The sequence below is a fragment of the Triticum urartu genome, chromosome 7A, assembly GCF_056163025.1.
Source record: "Triticum urartu cultivar PI428250 chromosome 7A, HENAU_Tu73, whole genome shotgun sequence".
In the NCBI taxonomy this organism is placed as follows: Eukaryota; Viridiplantae; Streptophyta; class Magnoliopsida; order Poales; family Poaceae; genus Triticum; species Triticum urartu.
Window position 1 is genome coordinate 229,622,726 of NC_141879.1, and position 23,106 is coordinate 229,645,831.

General features: G+C 49.3%; 1 protein-coding gene across 1 annotated transcript; it reads right to left on the reverse strand.

Annotated features, from left to right (window-relative positions):
• Positions 1-17,089: 17,089 nt before the first annotated feature.
• On the reverse strand, positions 17,090-20,921 carry LOC125522272 (beta-1,2-xylosyltransferase XYXT1). The gene is made up of 6 exons (XM_048687348.2): positions 20,663-20,921; positions 19,396-19,458; positions 19,251-19,310; positions 19,055-19,132; positions 18,636-18,701; positions 17,090-18,518 (listed from the first exon to the last, which is right to left on the reverse strand). Exons 1-6 carry the CDS (start codon positions 20,796-20,798, stop codon positions 17,329-17,331), a joined length of 1,593 nt encoding a protein of 530 aa, XP_048543305.2. The 5' UTR covers positions 20,799-20,921; the 3' UTR covers positions 17,090-17,328.
• Positions 20,922-23,106: the final 2,185 nt, after the last annotated feature.

Genomic DNA, 23,106 nt, shown 5'->3' on the forward strand with positions numbered 1-23,106 from the left:
GTACTTGGACTGACTCTTGGCAATCCCGATCTTCACCTTTTTTACCATAGCATCAAGAAGCTGGGCTTCGCGAATCTGGTCTTCTAAGGTAGGAGAGACTTGAAGGTTGGCGAGGAAAACTTGAGGAACAACTTGCAGATACAGTTTGCAGAAAGCTTCACAAAGCTCGGGTTGATAAGGCTTAAGAATCAGACTGTTGCAATACGCTTTCCTGCTCAAAGCGTCAGCAATCACATTGGCCTTGCCTGGAGTATACTCGATACTCGGATTATACTCTTGAATCATTTCGACCCATCGAGTTTGCCTGAGGTTAAGATTAGGCTGAGTGAAAATGTACTTGAGACTTTTGTGATCAGTGAAAATGTCCACTTTTCTTCCCAATAGAAGATGTCTCCAAGTCAAAAGAGCATGCACAACTGCCGCCAACTCGAGATCATGAGTGGGGTAGTTCTTCTCATTAGGCTTCAACTGGCGAGATGTATAAGCAACAACTTTCTTCTCTTGCATCAATACTGCGCCAAGACCTTGGAGAGAGGCATCACAAAAGACCTCGTACGGCTTGGATTCATCAGGCGGAGTCAGAACTGGAGCAGTGATCAATTTCTCTTTCAAAGTGTTGAAAGCAATATCACACTCCGGAGACCAAACGTACTTGACGTGCTTCTGGAGAAGATTAGAGAGAGGCTTCGCGATCTTGGAAAAGTTTTCAATGAATCTTCGGCAATAGCTTGCGAGACCGAAAAAACTGCGGAGTTGCTTCACGTTCTGAGGAGGTTCCCAATTCACAATTGCAGACACCTTCTCAGGGTTCATGGCAATGCCCTTGGCAGAGATGATATGACCAAGATAAAGAACCTCATCGAGCCAAAATTCGCACTTGGAGAATTTAGCGTAGAACTGATGTTCTCTGAGCTTATCAAGAACCAAACGCAAGTGCTTGGCATGATCTTCCTTGTTCTTGGAGAAAACCAGAATGTCGTCGAGATAGACCAAAACGAAGTCATTGGTGTAGGCGTTGAAGATGAAGTTCATCATGCGAGAGAACGTCGGAGGAGCGTTGGCGAGGCCAAAAGACATGACAGTGTATTCATATGAACCAAAGCTTGTTCTGAATGCTGTCTTGGGAATATCTTCTTCACGAATGCGAATCTGGTGATAACCCATACGGAGATCAAGCTTGGAGAATACTTGAGCACCTTTGAGTTGTTCGAACAGCTCATTGATGTTGGGAAGTGGGTATTTGTTCTTGATGGTCTTCTTGTTCACTGGACGGTAATCAACACAAAGTCGGTCCGTTCCATCCTTCTTCTTCACAAAAAGAACACCACAACCCCACGGAGAAGAACTAGGCCGGATGAGACCCATTCTTTCTTGCTCATCGAGTTGCTTCTTCAGCTCCTTCAACTCTTCAGGTCCGAGCTTGTAAGGACGTTTGCACACAGGTTCCGTGCCAGGCTCAAGATCAATAACGAATTCAACTGGCCAGTGCGGAGGCATTCCTGGGAGCTCTTCTGGAAAGACGTCTTGATATTCGCAAACGACTGGAATTTGAGAGATGGCATCCAATTCACCCTTCTCATTGAGAGAAAACAGACGGATAGTATTATCCCGAGCGGCAAAGACAATTACATCCTCAGACGAATGAGTCAATTGAATCTGCCTGGCTGCACAATCAAGCTGGGCCTTGTGCTTAGAAAGCCAATCCATTCCAAGAATAAGATCAATATCCGAGTCACCGAGAACCGTTGGAGAAGATAGAAACTTGTAGTCACCCAAAGTGATAGAAACATCCGGAGCAATGGAGTTAGCATGCATGCGCTTACCGGGAGAGACAACTGCTAAAGGACTAGGCAAAATTTGCAAAGGCAAACCATGCTTAGATGAAAACGGTCTCGAAATGAAACAATGCGATGCACCCGTGTCAAAAAGAACTTTTGCAGGAACATCGTTAACAGGAAGGTTACCCATGATCACATCTGACGAGTCCGCTGCCTGAGCTGCATTCATCAAATTGACCTTGGCATGCTTAGGGTTATGCTTGACCACAGCTGTACTTGCCGATCTGACAGGAGGAGGAGGAGGAAGACGCCTCTGGTTGAAACACTTGTTGGCATAGTGACCCTTCTGTTGGCACTTGTTGCACGTGACCTCTGAAAGCGGACGGTGATACGGAGCACTCGATCTTGGAGCTTGAGACAAAGTATTGTTCTGAAAGCCAGGGTTGGGTGGGTGGGAAGAACCACTGCCACCTTTGCTCTTCTGCTGATACGGCCGACGGAACGGAGGAGGAGGAAGCCAAAACTTCTGCTGCTTGGCCACTTGAGTAGAGGAAGAAGGAGTAACATCTTTGACTCGCTTCCTGGAAGCATCACACCTCAACTGAGCAGCCTCTTGCTTCAGTGCCATGTTGTAGAACTCATCGTACCTCAAGGGCTCAAAGAGAACAAGAGCGAGCTGAATTTCTTCTCTGAGACCACCCCTGAACTGATATATCATGCTCTTCTCATCAGGGACGTCCTGCTTGGCAAAGCGAGCGAGCTTCTGGAACAACTTGTTGTAGTCATAGACAGACAAAGAGCCTTGCTTCAGATTGCGGAATTCCTCACGCTTGCTTTCAACCACGCTCTGCGGAATATGATGAGCTCGGAAATCTCGACGGAAATCATCCCAAGTGACAACACGTCCACCTCTGGAATCCTTGTACTGCTGGAACCATTCTGCAGCTTGATCTTTGAGTTGGAAGGAAGCGAACTTGACAAAGTCCTCAGGTCTGACGTTACTGCACTCGAAATGCTTACACAGATCCACAAGCCAATCGTCAGCATCGGTTGCCTCAACACAATTGCTGAAAGTCTTTGGCCCGTTAGCAAGGAACTGGTTGAGTGTAGCAAAGTGACTCTGATTGCTGCCTTGATTCCCTTGACTGCCTTGATTGCGCTCTTGAAGAATTTGCATGATCAGCTGTGTGTTTGCATTGGTTGCGGCCATCACAGCTTGCCATGCCTCTGGAGGAGGTGGAGGCGGTGGCGGATCAGGATTCGGAGTCGTGCGCGTTGGAGGAGCCATCCTGAAGAGGGTGACCACCATTAGCACATAGACAAATATTGAAGCTGAATCCAACGGAATGAAAAATTGCAACATATAGTCTTCACATCCGAACAAAATGAACGAATGCATTCCTCTTGAAATGGTCACATATCCATAAATTGAGAAGCCACGTAGAATTAAGGTAGAGAGAAAAAAACCAACAAGGTACGGAACGAGAATGAATAATCGATAAGAAATCCCAATCTCAAACCAATATCCGTGGAAGAAAAACTAGAGCTACTAGAATTCCCACCTATGAAACTCCCGAACCTTTCCGGTTATGCAATCAGGTGTTGGGAATACAGGGGAAGCATAATATCTCACCCAAACTAGCAAATCCTACATCCAGCTGTATCCATCCTTCAACACATAACCGAGAAACCTTCGGAAACCATCTACCTCAACCTTCGAAAAGCATCCGTTATACAAGTTATGGCGATACTCCCGAACTCCCGCCCCAGTACTGGGTGGCGTCGAGGTTATCTCACCAACGAACTGCATAAAAGAGATTTTCGATGTCGGCGAACATATCTCAAGTATTCCAGAATTGCAATGATAAAATTATGATGACAACACCTCAGAGCTCAACTCCCCGGGACACTTCCACTAAACCCCTGACAGGAGGCACCAAGACAGTATTCTCATCATAAGCCATCGAAACGATTCCAAGATACTCGCGTGATCCTAAAAAAATTTAGTGAAATTTGAGAAGAGAAGAGTCAAAACTCTACATCGGGATGCCTTACCAGAGCGATGAGGAGACTGGGAAGTAAAACGAATTCCTAGACTCTACGATATATAATTCCTAAATGACTCAAAACATTTTTCTAGACACAACTCGGCTGCTAAAAACGATCAAGCAATGGGGCTCCTAAGATCGGGGAAGGCTCTGATACCAACTTGTAACGCCCTCAATGCGGCAATAGCTCCCACGTGTCGAGGCACGACTTAGAGACATAACCGCATTGAAAGCAATGTCGCAAGTTAGGCAATCATCACAACATCCCATGTAATATATAATAAAAGGGGGAGGTACATAGTTGGCTTACACTCGCCACGTCACAACAAAGTACATAAATAACATCCATCATACAAACACTCATGGCCCGACTACGGTGCCAAAATAGAAAAAGAACCCAACATGCGACAAGGCCCCGAATCAAACCCCAACTAGGCACCACTACTGATCATCAGGAAAAGACACATAGTAACGCTGAGAGTCTTCGCCGAACTCCCACTTGAGCTCGTACTCGTCACCAGGAGCGGAATCACCTGGACCTGCATCTGGAGTTATAGTATCTGTGAGCCACAGGGACTCAGCAATCTCGCACCCTCGCGATCAAGACTATTTAAGCTTATAGGAAGGGTAAGGCAATATATGTGGAACTGCAGCAAGCGACTAGCATATATGGTGGCTAACTTATACGTAAAAGAGAGCGAGAAGAGGAGGCAAAGCGCGAGCGAGAATCTAGAGAGCAACCTGCGCAAACATTACTCCAACACCGTGTCCACTTCCCGGACTCCGCCGAGAAGAGGCCATCACAGTAACACACTCAGTTGATTCATTTTAATTAATTAAGGTTCAAGTTATCTACAACCGGACATTAACAAATTCCCATCTTCCCATGACCGCAGGCACGGCTTTCGAAAGTTCAATCCCTGCAGGGGAGTCCCAACTTAGCCCATGACAAGCTCTCACGGTCAACGAAGGAATAGACCTCCTCCCAAGACGTTCCGATCAGACTCGGTATCTCGGTAACTCAAGACACTTCGACAGGTTAAAACAAGACCAGCAACACCGCCCGAGTGTGCCGACAAATCCCGATAGGATCTGCACATATCTCTTTCTCAGGGCACACTCAGATTGTCTTAGGTACGGGTAGGCCAGCCCAGAGTTGCCACTGGTGGCCACCGGTAGCTGACAGGTGGACCAACACTCAGAGGAGCACTGGCCCGGGGGGGTTAAAATAAGATGACCCTTGAGTCTGCAGAACCCAAGGGAAAGAAAAGGCTAGGCGGCGAATGGTAAAACCAATGTTGGGCATTGCTGGAAAAGCTTTAATCAAGGCGAAATATCAAGGGGTTCCCATTATAACCCAACCACGTAAGAAACGCAAAAACCGGGAACATAACACCGATATGACGGAAACTAGGGCGGCAAGAGTGAAACAAAACACTAGGCGAGAGGCCGAGCCTTCCACCCTTTACCAAGTATATAGATGCATTAAGATAACATAGCAATATAATGATATCCCAACAAGTAAATAAATGTTCCAACAAGGAACGCCTCCAATCTTCACCTGCAACTAGCAACGCTATAAGAAGGGCTTAGCAAAGCGGTAACATAGCCAATCAATGGTTTGCTAGGACATGGTGGGTTAGAGGTTTGACATGGCAATTTGGGAGGCTGACAAGCAAGTGGTAGGCATCGTAGCAATGGCATAGCAAAAGAGCGAGCAAACTAGCATAGCAAAGATAGTAGTGATTTCGAGGGTATGATCATCTTGCCTGCACAGTTGTCAGAGTTAACTGGATCCTCACAAGCAAACTCAACGGGCTCCTCGGTACCGAACTCGTCTCCCGGCTCTACCCAGCAACAAGGATACAATCAACCACGTGCAAGACCAAGCAATATGATGAAATAATGATATGCTATGCGGGATGCAAAATGCAAGATATGACAGGAAATGCATGAACCTGCCTCTACTTGGAATTCCAAGGGTGCCACTGGAAAGATGAGATGAAATCGCTTGAAAACGATATAAAGAACGCCGGAATCGGAGTTACGGTTTGGAAATGGCAAGCGTTTCAAAAATGACACCGGTCTACGACTTACAGCAAGTAGGCATCTAAATGCAATGAGATGAACATGCTACAGCACCCAAACATGACAACAAAATGCATGGCAGGGATGCACACAAGATGCTTCACAAAATACTAGCACTATGTCACGGCCAATTCATCCATTATGAGGTTCAAACAAGCATGGCAAAAACGCAAATGCAGAACAGATTCCAGACTTAGTGAAATTAACACTTGTCTGAAATTTCAGATCATGAAGCCCTCTTCGGAGCAGCAAAACAACATGAAACATGACCTTATTAAGACAAGTAAGAACATGGCATGGAGCTACTCAACAAGCTTAACAAAAGACCCAAAGTGACCTGGGGCCAAAAGGGTTCACAAAATATACTAATGGGCACACGAACATAGCTAAAACACAATCAGTTTTTCAGACTTAGTGAAAACTGAGACATGCTGAAATATAACTCACGAAGGCATGTAAACGAGCTCGATGCACTCACTACGGTGCAAGTCATGGCAAGTCAAGCATACATCCATTAAGAAGGCACAAAATGCTATCTAGACATGGCAAGAACAATGGCATAGCATACACGGATCAACTACAATAGCATCGGCAAAATCGCAAACAAGTTGACGATCTGCCCAGATTCACAACGAAGCAAAAGTAGAGCTCGATTGACTCAAGCTAGGGTGCTCCGTAATTGCAAGTAAAGCAATGGATGGATAGAGCATAACATGATTAACAAAACTCCTTTACTGATCATCCTCAAAAGAGGCACGAATCACTAGGAAACAAGCTGAACATATGGCATCATGAACTAAATAATCCCAGATTTAGTGAAAACTACTAAGTCCCTGAAAACAGATTTACCGGGTGCCTCACTTTGCAAGCTTGCACAAGTCACCACACACATCCTAAAAATGCATGGGTTGCACCTCTGGAAATAAGACAAAATCCTTAACAAAACATATGAAGGACTCACAGGCATAGCATGCACACAATAATCATGGCAAAATGACAAAAGTCTAAGATGAACTAGCAGATCTGACAAATATCTCACGAAGCCTCCTTCTAGCAGCATTTCGGGCATCAAGATGAGCTCAAATGAAAATGATGCAATGGAACAAAATTATGTACTCGTCGAGGCGAACATTTTGATATACTATATGTCCAAATCGGAGCTACGGATGCGGAGATATCACCGGTCAAAGTATGCACAAAAATTAGGGTTCGGGGAAGAAAAGTCAACCAAGGTGATTTTTTCCAGATCTGGATCTGGCGCGGTTCCCGAGGTTCGCTGTCGTTACTGTAGCTGCTGGACATGGAGAGGAGGAGGCCGAGCGTGGGGAGCTCGCCAGAGTGGAGGAGAGGCCGGGGCGGCGGCCGGCCGGCTTAGGGCGGAGCGGTGGACCGAGGCGGCGGGCGGCGGCGGCCGCCGGTGTAGAAGGCGAGGCCGGCGACGGCCGGAGTTGGCGAGGCGGCGCGGTGGCGCCGGAGAGGCTGCGTGGTGGCTCCGGCCACCGGGCACGAGGAAGAGGGCGGAGGAGGCGACCTCGGGCGTGGGGCGGCGAGTGGCCCGGTCAGGCGCGGGAGCGGGCCCGCCTCGGGCCTGGGCGGGCCGGCGGGAGCGGCGGCGGGGAAGTGGTCCGCCCGCCACGTGTCGACGGCGGGTTGGCTGCGGCGATGCGTCCGGTCGGATCGGACGTGTCCGGCCGGCGCGGGGATCCTGTTTTTTTTTTAAAACTAGGGTTTCGGAGAGGGAGAGATCCGAAATGGAGGGGGGTCTATTTATAGGCATAAGTGGAGCTAGGAGAGTCCAAATGAGGTGCGGTTTTCGGTCACGCGATCGTGATCGAACGCTCTAGATGATGGAGCAGAGTTTGGTAGGTTTTGGGCCAAATTGGAGGGGTGTTGGGCTGCAACACACACGAGGCCTTTTCGGTCCCTCGGTTAACCGTTGGAGTATCAAACGAAGTCCAAATGATACGAAACTTGACAGGGGGTCTACCGGTAGTAAACCAAGGCCGCTTGGCAAGTCTCGGTCCAATCCAGAAACGTTTAATCCCCACACACGAAAGAAATCTAGAAATGACCACCGGAGGAGAACGAAGCGCCGGAATGCAAAACGGACAATGGGGAAAATGCTCGAATGCATGAGATGAACACGTATGCAAATGCAATGCACATGATGACATGATATGAGATGCATGAAAAAGACAACAACACACGGAGACAAAAACCCGAACCCGAGGAAATAAATATATCTTAACGCCGGAAACGGCAAGAGTTGGAGTACAAATTGGGAAAGTTACATCCGGGGTGTTACAACACTCCACCATTACGAAAGGATCTCGTCCCGAGATCTAGGACTGAAAGAACTCCGGGTACTTAGAACGGAGGTGATCCTCGCGTTCCCACGTAGCTTCATGGTCGGAATGGTGTGACCACTTGACTTTGAGAAATTTGATTGACTTGTTGCGAGTCTTGCGTTCAGTCTCTTCAAGAATAGCAGCTGGGTGCTCACGATAAGAGAGATCTTCTTGGAGCTCAATGTCCTCGAAGTTGACGGTGCGGTCAGGAGTCTTGAAGCACTTTCGAAGCTGAGAGACATGGAACACGTCATGAACATTTGCAAAGTTTGAAGGAAGCTCGAGTTGATAGGCGAGGTCGCCTCTCTTGCTGACAATCTTGAAAGGTCCCACGTATCTAGGGGCAAGCTTCCCTTTGATACCGAAGCGACGAGTACCTTTCATAGGAGAGACACGGAGGTAAACATGATCTCCGATCTCGAAAGCCAAATCACGGTGCTTACTATCATAGTAGCTCTTCTGGCGGGATTGGGCTGCTTTGAGGTTATCACGAATGACTTTGCACATTTCTTCTGCCTCTGTGATTAAGTCATTACCCAGCAGCTGACATTCACCGGTTTCAGACCAGTTGAGAGGGGTATGGCACTTCCTGCCATACAGAATTTCAAAAGGGGCCTTACCCGAACTTGCTTGAAAACTATTGTTGTAGGAGAATTCAGCATAAGGAAGACAATCCTCCCACTTCATGCCGAAGGAGATCACACAAGCCCTGAGCATATCTTCAAGGATCTGGTTGACACGCTCGACTTGACCGCTTGTTTGAGGATGGAAAGTTGTGCTGAAGCGGATGTTGGTGCCCATGGCCTTCTGAAAAGAATCCCAAAACTTCGAGGTAAAGATGCTGCCACGGTCTGAAGAGATCACTTGAGGAATACCGTGCAGAGAGACAATACGAGAGGTATAGAGTTCCGCCAATTGAGCTGCAGTGATCGACTCTTTGATAGGCAGAAAATTAGCCACTTTGGTGAGTTTGTCGATGACAACGAATATAGCATCATTGCCACGCTTGGACTTTGGAAACCCAGTCACGAAGTCCATTTCAATGTGGTCAAACTTCCATTCTGGAATGGCAAGAGGTTGGAGGAGACCTGCTGGCCTTTGGTGTTCTGCCTTCACTCTTCTGCAGACATCACATTCATTCACGAATTGAGCGATCTCGCGCTTCATTCGAGTCCACCAATAAGCTTGCTTGAGGTCCTGATACATCTTCGTGCTCCCAGGGTGGATGGAGAGGAGAGAATTGTGAGCCTCGTTCATGATCACTTTACGAAGTTCACCTTTGGGTACAACAATTCGATCCTCGAAGAAGAGAGTGTCCTTGTCATCAAGGCGGTAACACTTGTACTTGGACTGACTCTTGGCAATCCCGATCTTCACCTTTTTTACCATAGCATCAAGAAGCTGGGCTTCGCGAATCTGGTCTTCTAAGGTAGGAGAGACTTGAAGGTTGGCGAGGAAAACTTGAGGAACAACTTGCAGATACAGTTTGCAGAAAGCTTCACAAAGCTCGGGTTGATAAGGCTTAAGAATCAGACTGTTGCAATACGCTTTCCTGCTCAAAGCGTCAGCAATCACATTGGCCTTGCCTGGAGTATACTCGATACTCGGATTATACTCTTGAATCATTTCGACCCATCGAGTTTGCCTGAGGTTAAGATTAGGCTGAGTGAAAATGTACTTGAGACTTTTGTGATCAGTGAAAATGTCCACTTTTCTTCCCAATAGAAGATGTCTCCAAGTCAAAAGAGCATGCACAACTGCCGCCAACTCGAGATCATGAGTGGGGTAGTTCTTCTCATTAGGCTTCAACTGGCGAGATGTATAAGCAACAACTTTCTTCTCTTGCATCAATACTGCGCCAAGACCTTGGAGAGAGGCATCACAAAAGACCTCGTACGGCTTGGATTCATCAGGCGGAGTCAGAACTGGAGCAGTGATCAATTTCTCTTTCAAAGTGTTGAAAGCAATATCACACTCCGGAGACCAAACGTACTTGACGTGCTTCTGGAGAAGATTAGAGAGAGGCTTCGCGATCTTGGAAAAGTTTTCAATGAATCTTCGGCAATAGCTTGCGAGACCGAGAAAACTGCGGAGTTGCTTCACGTTCTGAGGAGGTTCCCAATTCACAATTGCAGACACCTTCTCAGGGTTCATGGCAATGCCCTTGGCAGAGATGATATGACCAAGATAAAGAACCTCATCGAGCCAAAATTCGCACTTGGAGAATTTAGCGTAGAACTGATGTTCTCTGAGCTTATCAAGAACCAAACGCAAGTGCTTGGCATGATCTTCCTTGTTCTTGGAGAAAACCAGAATGTCGTCGAGATAGACCAAAACGAAGTCATTGGTGTAGGCGTTGAAGATGAAGTTCATCATGCGAGAGAACGTCGGAGGAGCGTTGGCGAGGCCAAAAGACATGACAGTGTATTCATATGAACCAAAGCTTGTTCTGAATGCTGTCTTGGGAATATCTTCTTCACGAATGCGAATCTGGTGATAACCCATACGGAGATCAAGCTTGGAGAATACTTGAGCACCTTTGAGTTGTTCGAACAGCTCATTGATGTTGGGAAGTGGGTATTTGTTCTTGATGGTCTTCTTGTTCACTGGACGGTAATCAACACAAAGTCGGTCCGTTCCATCCTTCTTCTTCACAAAAAGAACACCACAACCCCACGGAGAAGAACTAGGCCGGATGAGACCCATTCTTTCTTGCTCATCGAGTTGCTTCTTCAGCTCCTTCAACTCTTCAGGTCCGAGCTTGTAAGGACGTTTGCACACAAGTTCCGTGCCAGGCTCAAGATCAATAACGAATTCAACTGGCCAGTGCGGAGGCATTCCTGGGAGCTCTTCTGGAAAGACGTCTTGATATTCGCAAACGACTGGAATTTGAGAGATGGCATCCAATTCACCCTTCTCATTGAGAGAAAACAGACGGATAGTATTATCCCGAGCGGCAAAGACAATTACATCCTCAGACGAATGAGTCAATTGAATCTGCCTGGCTGCACAATCAAGCTGGGCCTTGTGCTTAGAAAGCCAATCCATTCCAAGAATAAGATCAATATCCGAGTCACCGAGAACCGTTGGAGAAGATAGAAACTTGTAGTCACCCAAAGTGATAGAAACATCCGGAGCAATGGAGTTAGCATGCATGCGCTTACCGGGAGAGACAACTGCTAAAGGACTAGGCAAAATTTGCAAAGGCAAACCATGCTTAGATGAAAATGGTCTCGAAATGAAACAATGCGATGCACCCGTGTCAAAAAGAACTTTTGCAGGAACATCGTTAACAGGAAGGTTACCCATGATCACATCTGACGAGTCCGCTGCCTGAGCTGCATTCATCAAATTGACCTTGGCATGCTTGGGGTTATGCTTGACCACAGCTGTACTTGCAGATCTGACAAATATCTCACGAAGCCTCCTTCAGCAGCATTTCGGGCATCAAGATGAGCTCAAATGAAAATGATGCAATGGAACGAAATTATGTACTCGTCGAGGCGAACATTTTGATATACTATATGTCCAAATCGGAGCTATGGATGCGGAGATATCACCGGTCAAAGTATGCACAAAAATTAGGGTTCGGGAAAGAAAAGTCAACCGAGGTGATTTTTTCCAGATCTGGATCTGGCGCGGTTCCCGAGGTTCGCCGCCATTACTATAGCTGCCGGACTTGGAGAGGAGGAGGCCGGGCGTGGGGAGCTCGCCGGAGTGAAGGAGAGGCCGGGGCGGCGGCCGACCGGCTCGGGGCGGAGCGGTGGCCCGAGGCGGCGGGCGGCGGCGGCCGCCGGTGTAGAAGACGAGGCCGGTGACGGCCGGAGTTGGCGAGGCGGCGTGGTGGCGCCGGAGAGGCGGCGCGGTGGCTCCGGCCACCGGGCGCGAGGAAGAGGGCGGAGGAGGCGACCTCGGGCGCGGGGCGGCGCGTGGCCCGGTCGGGCGCGGGAGCGGGCCCGCCTCGGGCCTGGGCGGGCCGGCGGGAGCGGCGGCGGGCAAGTGGTCCGCCCGCCACGTGTCGACGGCGGGTTGGCTGAGGCGATGCGTCCGGTCGGATCGGACGTGTCCGGCCGGCACGGGGATCCTATTTTTTTTTAAAACTAGGGTTTCGGAGAGGGAGAGATCCGAAATGGAGGGGGTCTATTTATAGGCATAAGTGGAGCTAGGAGAGTCCAAATGAGGTGCGGTTATCGGCCACACGATCGTGATCGAACGCTCTAGATGATGGAGCAGAGTTTGGTAGGTTTTGGGCCAAATTGGAGGGGTGTTGGGCTGCAACACACACGAGGCCTTTTCAGTCCCTCGGTTAACCGTTGGAGTATCAAACGAAGTCCAAATGATACGAAACTTGACAGGCGGTCTACCGGTAGTAAACCAAGGCCGCTTGGCAAGTCTTGGTCCAATCCGGAAACGTTTAATCCCCACACACGAAAGAAAGCTAGAAATGACCACCGGAGGAGAACGAAGCACCGGAATGCAAAACGGACAACGGGGAAAATGCTCGAATGCATGAGATGAACACGTATGCAAATGCAATGCACATGATGACATGATATGAGATGCATGACAAAGACAACAACACACGGAGACAAAAACCCGAACCCGAGGAAATAAATATATCTTAACGCCGGAAACGGCAAGAGTTGGAGTACAAATTGGGAAAGTTACATCCGGGGTGTTACAACATGGAAACCCTAATCACCTTGTCATCTAGAGACACGAGACACGAGTAGCATACCTCGAGCCTATATAAAGCCCCCCATGAGAGAGTCGTTTGTCATAACTCATTCAGTCTCACTTGAATAAACTCAAGGGGAGACAATTAAAGCTCTAGTTTGTAGCCGAGGGGTTATTCTCGCCCTCGCCCTAAGACATACGATGAAGCTTCATCAGAAAGAAGGCACAAGAATGCTCGAGGATGGTTAAACATAGATCAAGCTTCATCGAAAGGCAGAGAAATTTACGTAGATGGTCAAATTGTTGCCATATTTGCTAGTTTCTCGGTAACCAAACAATAATCCTAGACTTACCGATGGTGAGCACACTTCCTTTTCAGATACAAATTTTCAAGACCTTGTGGCGCAGTGATTCATGATCAACAGGGACTTTCTTAGCAGCAACAACTGCAAATTTATCTCATGTTCCTGATGTTGTTTCAGCCGAGGCCGCAACTTTGTATGAACGGTTGAAGCTTGCTACTCGGATGGGGTGCGACAATCTTTTAGTTTGAATGGACAATACCATAGTGATTCAAACTATTAATCGGGATGATGGATAGGTGGCAGCCCCTATATTAGATGATTGTCGTTGCAATTTGTGCGAGTTCGAGGAGACCTATATTGATTATTGCAATAGGGAGTCGAATGTAGTAGCGTATGTGCTAGCCAAATGGTGTTGTGAAAACCCGACCTCAGTTTGGTTTGAGTAACCCGAGACTTTATCGTTAATTTCTTAACAGATGATGTAGCAGTGATTTATGTTAGAATAAAACCGAGGCGCTTCGTCTTTCTACCGAGGATCAAGCAATCACACAAGTACAACACCGAGATTTGTTAACGAGGTTCACCGATATGGCTACATCCCCGGGGCATGACTACGGGCGCTCCTCCCCATGACACCGTCACAATACCGCACCCCGGCCGCCCGGGCGCCGGCACACGCCGCCGGCTCCCCCGCGTGCCTGTGCTATTATGTTGGCATAGGTTACATCGTGTGTCTACCCTCGTTATATATGAGAGGCCTAGGATACAAGTGTCCTATTAGGACACAACTCCTACCCTGTCTACACACAGTCCAAAACCAAATCCAACTGTAACCTACCTTGTACAATAATATTCGACATAATTCTAACAAACTCCACCTTGGCGAATATTCTTCACCACCTTGAATTCGTCCGTGCGTCGAACCTCCATGTACATTGGACTTGAGATACACCATGAGCACCACTGCTACTCCCAGACTCCATGTGACTCCACCTGCAACTGTAGTCCCTTCTCGTCTTCATCACAGTCAACACTCGAGCAAAAATTAAGTTCCTCGTTACTCTACTTTGTGCTCCCAACTTCCGGAGTATCCGCTCAACGCCATCACACACCGATCATTAACCTGCGTGAAAAATGAACAACTCACATATTGGGTGTCACATATAAGAGTTACCTGAACTCAACATCACCGCTCTTTTATGACCGTCTGTTTGAAACTTGAAGGAATTTCACCGTCGCTCTGTGTCACTTTGAGTCAAATTCACAGTTGTCTCATCCTTTTTTCCCCGGATAGTCTCTGACATGTCCCATAGCTATAGCACTCTGGCTCCTTCTGCCTTGTCATCCGCACTTTGCCATGTGCACTGAACACCACAGAATATACGGCCATGTACTCTCTCAGCTTTTGACAATTTCAGACCCTCCGCCACTTTCTCAGATTCTCCATGGTCAACTCCTGTCCATCTTCCGGCATCGATAGACCCAGTCACCAACTTGAATCCGGTACTCGTGAACACTGCTTCAGCACCCCCTGCACACTTTGTCTAACAACATATCTGACCACCGGTGCCCTGGCCTGTCGCTGTGTCCCGTGCTTACCGCACGCCTTGCTGCTATCACCGCGTCAAGCCTCTGCTGTCCTGGTCGAGTCTCCCGGGCCGTGAACCCACACCACTCAAACCCCTACTGCAGAGAACCACCGATCATCACCGACCGATGCCGAGTATCACGTCTCCATCAGACCACTGGTACCCAGTCCGATCCACGTGTCTCTCGCTATCCTGCCGAAATAGGCTTCGACTCTCCGGATTCTTACGCCATAGCCCCTCCATCAGCTCAGAGTGAAGTCGTCCATCAGACTCCAGCTCCACCTTTAACATGACTCCATGGTAGATGATCAGTCCACCCTCGCGCCCCGTCGACTTCAAGCTCTCTCATGCGTGCACTGCCTTGAATCAACCCTGCGCCATAGTCTTGTCGAAGCCGCACAAGCCCTCGGGCCCGCACCACGTGTTTCCACGCCCCAGAAGTCAGCCACCATCAGCATCACGCTCCTATGTCGTCGTCGCTGAAATCACCGTCGTCTTCTGCTTTGACCGACATCCCTGTCGATCCGTCAGACAGTCTAGTCCGACCCAGCCAAAGTTATCCGACTGCAATCATGCTCCACCCCACATCTTGTCCGCCTGCACGTCTTAGTGCATTGCTTGACGCCATGTGTCTGCATGATCCCTCACGACGCGCTCCAGGCTCCACAAGCCTTATACGCACGTCGCCAATTTACTGTCGTCTCTGTCGTAGGACGTTCTAACTGACCAAAAGCCATCAGTCCGACCACGCCCCACCAGTTGTCCTCCTGCCGTGTGGCTCTCCGATCACCCGCTGCTCACCTAATGGCTTCTCTCGCTAAAACCATCAGGACTCGCACGACTCTGTATTTGTTTGTCCACGTCGTCCATGCTCTACGGCCCTGACAACACTTGCAAACCTAACTCTGCCAATTGTCGTAGTCCCCTGAGCAAGCTGATCATGCCAACACCATCTAAACTATACAGGAACCATCCCTGCTGCCCATGACATCTTGATATTCCTTGTAATTGTCTAGAACCACGAGAATATAATCGCAATCCAACAGCCAACACCAGTCCTCCTCTTACACATCACGTATCTTCCTGATGCATGCACTCCATGTACTTTTGACTAGCACAAATAGCACCAAATACACAACGTGTCCTGGATCCTGCCCTTGACTTTTGATTGCTCATTTCCTTTTAACAAATCTCCTGTCACCTGCATGCACCGAAGCTCCTTCTGTAGACCTGTAGCGACCAAAGTTGCTCCCTCATCGACCTCCTGCGTGTCTAGCTTGCTGCGCCTGGGCCATCTGAGTGCCATGGGCCGGCTGCTGCATCTAGCCCAGCCCCAGCCTCCAACGAGCGATCGGCGTGGAAAGCACGCTAGCTCGCCGGCCACGCGTGTGTCGAGCCTCGCGAGCCGCCTCCCTGCTGCCGCTGGCTGTACGTGTTCCGCTCGGATCCTGCCACCTCGAACACAGCTACCGCCGCACGCACTTCCGATCTTTTGCAACTTCTAATCTCGCCGACTCTACCGTGAACTGCTTCTCCGATTCTGATTGCTTTATACGCGTCGATCTCCGATCGCTGCTGCACGTACGCCGTACCTCCACAGCCGCCGGTCTTCGTCGCTCTCCTCTAAATCAACGATCCGCAACCTTCAGACCTTGCAACCTTGCTCATGATACCACTTGTTAGAATAAAACCAAGGCGCTTCGTCTTTCTACCGAGGATCAAGCAATCACACAAGCACGATACCGAGATTTGTTAACGAGGTTCACCGATATGGCTACATCCCCGGGGCATGACTACGAGCGCTCCTCCCCATGACACCGTCACAATCCCGCACCCCGGCTGCCCGGGCGCCGGCACACGCCGCCGGCTCCCCCGCGTGCCTGTGCTATTATGTTGGCATAGGTTACATCGTGTGTCTACCCTCGTTATATATGAGAGGCCTAGGATACAAGTGTCCTATTAGGACACAACTCCTACCCTGTCTACACACAGTTCAAAACCAAGTCCAACTGTAATCTACCTTATACAATAATATTCGACATAATTCTAACAATTTAAGTATTAATAAAGCTAGTCATTATGGCTTTCCACTCACAAAAAATTACCCCCCTCCCTCAATTTCACGGGATGGACTCCTTCCACCCTAGTCTCCAATAAAAAAACTGACACGTAACTACAATTGAAGAACCCGTAGAACCTGTCCGTGAGTCTACCATCTCAGTTACTACCAAAATAGCCCTTGTTTATTCACACAAGCCTTTGCCATTTTTTCTCATCTAATTAATTGCCATTTTGTGTGACTATTCATAATGATCGATTAAAAAGTAGTACTCCCTCCGTCTCAAAATGTAAGATCATTTTTGACATCATATGGTGTAAAAAGTGATCTTACATTTTGAGGCGAAGGGAGTAGAAACGAAGCAACAAAGAGCAAAAATTACAGTGATGTGCATAACTTCAGGGGCAGCGGACGTACGTGTACGTATTCTCTACATCTATGTAACGGTGACGTCCTGGTAGATTTGCTGCATGAACCCTCGGAAGCGATTGATGTCAAGGGTGACGTTCTGGCCATCGAGGAAGATCTTCCACAGCTGGTCGAATCCCTGCTTGTGTATGGAGACGGGGTTGGTGAAGACGGGGTGGTCCCTCGGGTACACGTCCTTGAGCGTCGTCTCCTCGGCGGTGGCCTCGTACTCGACGTACCGGAGCCCCATGTCGGGCACCGTCTCGCCGAAGATGCTCCAGCACGGCCACTTCATCTCGCCCCACGGGATGATCTGCATCGCCGTGCCGTTGTGCGGGAGGAAGACCATGTTGGTGAGCCCGGCGCCGTGCACGCCCACCATCACGTCGCACGAGTTCACCACCTCCGCGAAGTGGGCCATGTCGCGCACGGCCTCCGGCCCCGCCGCCACCACCTCGAAGCCGACCTCCGCGGCGGCCGCGACGGCCTCCGCCTCGTTCGTGAGCGCCCTCGAGTGGCGCCGCAGCAGCATGACGAGGCGAGGCCTGCCGCCGGTGGTCCGGTTGACGGGCGTCGACCACGCGCGCTTCAGCGAGTAGGCCGACCGCAGGAAGTCCCGGAAGTCCATCAGCGTGTAGCCCCTGTGGGAGAGGACGGGGTTGATCCCTAGCTCCTTGTGGCTCTCGATGCCGACATGCACCTTCGGGAAGCAGCGCACGTCGTCGTCGGCGTCGAAGTCGATGACCGGGTAGGCGGAGAGCGCGGCGAGGACGTGCCGGTACTTGGCTATCCACTTGCGGCTGTAGTCGGTGACCACGAGCTGGACGCGGCCGTCGTACTCCCGCGCCGTGTTGTAGAGAGGGATGACGATGTCCGTCACGGCGTGGAAGAAGTTGCTGCTGTAGCCGCCGGTGGAGAAGACCACCGCGGGGACGTCGTGCGTCACCGTGCACCGTGGCGGGGCCGTGTCCGCGGCACCCGGGCCGCTCGAGCGGATGGTCACCTCTCGGGCCAGCTGCATCGTCGGCTTCTCCCACTTGCGCGGGTACGGGCGGATCGTGACCGTCCCGTTCTCCGGCCGGTAGCTGTCGTCGGACGCCGAGACCACGTAGACGGTGCCGGCCTTGCCGTGCGTACGGACATCGCCTTCCATGGCGCAGATGTTCATGCGATAAAAGCTGAAGTTGCAACTCAACCTGCTTCTTGGCGCTGCCACATCTGCGTAGCATGCATGCACACAATTAATTTGAAACTTCTCTTTCGTTGTCTGCCAGAGTGCCTGCCCCAACCAAATCGTGAATGCCAATCGTGCTTGAATAGGCAGTGGTTTGTTACCTGAATTTACCCGAAAACCGTCTCTCTCACCGTTCATGGCAAGCAACTCCGTTTGATTTTTGAGATCTGCAACAAATTACATTTGATCAATATCAACAAATTACTACACTACACACCGTACCTCAAAACATAAGGAATGCTGTAAATGCTAGTAAAACCGCACCAAGAAGAAATGGTCGAGCGTAACATGGTTGACATGTGCACAAAACCCCAGATGTGGATTCTACTGATTCTGTTCTGTATTTTTTTTTTGTGTATTTGTTTTTGGTGGTAGATCCGATCCGCTGGCTCCTTAGCTATAGCTTGTACGTAGTATAGTGTGCGTAGCAGGCGCGTGCACTGCACATGAGCCAAACCTGACTCCCGAACAAGCTAGTCTAACTTCAACCTCCGTTCTGCAGGGAGAGTCGATTAATTACCTCCGTTGGCATCGGCGCCGCCGGCGGCCGTCTCGTTACTTCTTAATGCGGTGGGAGGTGGCGCTCCGACGACCGGATCTGAATTCGATGAAGGTTCGACCACATGGCACATATTGTTGTTAACGCCAACCGATGATCTCATTAGAGAAATGAAGCTTCTCTAGCTAGGTTAAATAATGAGAGCTTTGTGGCATACCATGCGCGGCTTTTAACCTGGCTACGCCAACTGCTTCTTGCTGCGTTGCATTCTCTGTGCCTGGGACAAGGAAAGAGGACGTAGCGGCCAAGTTAATTGCCAGGATTTCAGCTTAATTAGACGTGCCTCATGTAGGCAGGCTTACCTGAAGACGGAACCTTGTTAACCGATCCATCTCCTGCAGGTTGGGTGAAGCTGAACTGTGCAACTGCAAAACATGGAACGCATGCAGGTCATGTCGCTGTAATGGTTGGTTTTACATTTGTCACCACCACAAACATATTATTATCGAAACGAGTCCTCAACAGATGAACCAAGAGCTTTTTTTTCTCCCGCAAAAAAAGAAAGAAAAGAAAAGCTCTCGAGACCTATGCGCGCTGCAGGATGAATGAGTGAAGGGGCTGTTTGGTTCTAGGTCTAGAAATGCCACACTTTGCCATACAACGTTGTCAAACTTGCTTAAGGTTAGTTCTTTAAAATGAGAGTCACAAGTTGACAAGCCTAAGGAAATCTTGCCAAGCTTTTTAAGTGTATGTGATGTGGGACCATAGTGTGACTTGCCTAAGATGTGACTTAAACCAAACACACACCTAAATTTATCAAATTTGTTTAACCTTAGATGTGGCAATCTTTGACAAATCAAATAACTCCGAAGTAAAACGATGTCAAACCCCGAGTTCTAGAGAGGTGAGCTTAAAGTATCACTAATATAATGCTGACCCCTGATCGATATTGTGATCGAACCTCAAAGTGAGGGAGGGACGAGGGGTCGATTTCATTGAGTATAGAAAAATCAGTACTAATCTCTACTCCTCGAGAGCTACGCTCTGCAACAAATATGGCACTGTAGTACGAATCGTTACGGCTCAGTTCTCGTTTGTTACGGCTCAATTCTCACATGGATCAAGATTTTTATGAGAGGATTTTAACATAAGTAGTACTCCCTCTGTAAACTAATATAAAAACATTTAGATTACTATTTTAGTTATTTAAATACTCTTATATTAGTTTACAGAGGGTGTATATTTTTTTTCCATTTGGACTGACGGTCTAGCCAACACACAAACCCTGCAGTACGTATGCGTATCAAGTAAACTAAAAAAGGCAATTTCACACACGAAATCATAATCATTCACTACGCGTATCAGACGAAATCAAGGTGTGTCAAAAATTGCCTCCACGAAATTAAGAACCAAATATTCTCCGGAGAAGACAGTTAATGCGGAAAGATCCAGCCCCACATTGGAGAGCTGCATGCAAGCCCGTAGCTAGGTTTGGTGAAAATCACGACACCGCACCCGCAAAATTGAGAACAGAAAACCAAAAAACCAACGATGAATCGAAGAAGAACATATGCACCAGTCTGTCAGATCAAGAGAGTTGTCGATCGTACTATAACTTGGGGGACTTACAGAGTTGTCGAACTGTAACCTGCGGCAGGCAATCGGTCTTGAGCACGACGAGGACGACGAGAGGGAGCAGGAGCCACACCGCGAGCGCCCATCCGCTCACGAGCTTCTTACTGCTCTCGTTGCTCCCGGCTTTCATGTCGCATCCGGCTGCTGCTCTCGCACCGGCTTCGATTTTCGCCAGCTCTGCTTGCCACCGATCGCCGGCGAGTTGGTTGCTCCGGAGCTATGTGTGCCGTCCGAACTCTTCTTACAAATGAAAGTGAAGCATACTACTCCGGAGTACGTGTGTGCTCTCTTTTTCAAACGCGCCTTAACGCGCGGGATTAGTTTAATCAACGATTCTCGTATCCCGTTGTGTGCTCTGGGCAGGGTTCGTTGACCTACGGTGTCATTAAATCCTTGCCGCTGATCGGACAGAGAGACCCTTGCAAGGCTAAGCATACGTGTACCATGTTCTACTACTATCATACTATAGTATCAAAATGCATAACGCGAAGTAAATAAATAGCGGAAATTCTATCTGTGCGCATCCCCACGCAAGCAAATGCAAGGAAAAACATAGAGATTGTCTAGAAACCACGGAATGGCAAACATCTACTACCAGTAACTTAGATTTAAGTGTCAAGGTTTAATTAAATTAGGCTCGCCCACCCCCGCGTTGCCGACCCTAGGTGACACATGGGGTGATCGCACCGCCGGCTCTAGGCCCCCTTCCCTCGTCTCCTTCGTCCTGCCGCCGCCTGAGGTCTCACCGGCAAAGCCTGACCTATGATGGCGGCGGCGGGGGAGGGGGCGGGGGCTTATCCCTCGCATGGTGGTGGCGATATCTCCGGGCGGCGGCGGCGCATCGTACGACGGAGATCCGGCGGCAAGGAGCGGCGGGATCCCTACGGCATGCGTGACGGTGGCGGCAGCGGAGGCGCAACCTCCTCGCGGCGGAGACGCCCCTGTGGCGGCGGCCGGGATCGCGGGTCTTGTCTTTCCAAGATGGGCTTGGGCGGGCTGGCGGTTCCAGTGTGCATCTAGAGGCGAGCGTGGTGGGCCTGACGGCGCCGGCTGTAGGCACCGTGGTGGTGCCATGGCCGGTCAGGCGGCGACAGTGGCCTGGATCCCTTTCGTCCAGTCCCCAGCAGAGATGGCGGCAGTCCGTGCACGAGATGCTTGAGGGAGGCTCTTCGAACAGATCTGGGTGAAAACCTGCTCTCGGCTAGCTGCCAAGGCTAGCGGTGGCGGCGCTATTTATGTCATTCCCTTCTTGAAGGCATCGCCGTAGAGAAGTTTAAGGCCACTCTATGCTACCTTCAGGGAAAACCCTAGATAGTATATCAGATGACGACGACGCTATGGTGTCGTTTCCCTCTTAGGGGTGTCATTCGTCGAGGTGTACATGGGCCGAGGGACCAGTGGAAGGCTTATTTGGTGGAGCGGTGCTTCAGCTTACACATTGCAGGCAGCGGATCTCGGCGGCATGGCGCAGTGGACACTCGGCGTCCGATGCGTGGAGATGGACTCGCGCATAAGGAGGAAGCTGTCTGGCGTCATGGTGGCGTCGATGACAAAGAGGCCTGGCAAGGTCGGTGCATCAGAGCTGCTCTGAGGGTGGATCGATGGAAGATGGAGGTGACGGCCCTTGCAGCGTGCGGTGCTCACTGGGAGTGTGTCGGACCAGTGTGTGACCTAATCCAGGTAGTGGCTTGAATGGGGCATCCGGTTTTAGATGTTAGGCTTTGGTGCAATGTCTGTTTGGTATTAGGCCCTGACATTCGGCACACCTTCATCAAGGAGATAGGAATAGCAACAACATTGCCAACATGGTGACTTCAGGCTTATTGATGTATCACCTTGTATGGTCTTTGCGAATAATTAATAAAATAGATGCATGCATCGTCCAAATGCAGATGCCGGGTACATCCTCCTTTTCCAAAATTAAATTAAATTAAATTAAATTAGGCCCACGCAGCAAAGCACAAAAGCAATGTAAAACTTTCCCCAGTAAGGCCCTGTTTGGTTCGGCTGTGGATTTCTAAAAGTAGCTGTGAAAAATCTGCTGTGAAAAAATAGTTGTGGAAAATCTGATATGAAAAAGATATAGTTCATTTGACAAACCAGGTGATACAACTTTTTCAGATTTTGGCCCGCAGCGGAATTAGATTTTGGAAAGCATGTCCTGGGCTGCTTCCGCTTTTGATTCAGATTTTCGCAGCGGATTTCTGAAATCGGTTTCTATTGGGTTCGCCGTTTGGTTCAGATTCTGCTGCGCAGCAGCGGAATCCGTCGATAAAAGCTGAACCAAACAGGGCCTAAGATGCCTATGATATATACAATCTTTTTTGGATTTCGCTAAAAAAATTGACATCAAATTTTTAGGCATGGCAAATTGAACGTCCTAGATGAAGCGAGCATGGCAAATCCAATCCAACAATGCTCAGTTTTTTGCCAGGACA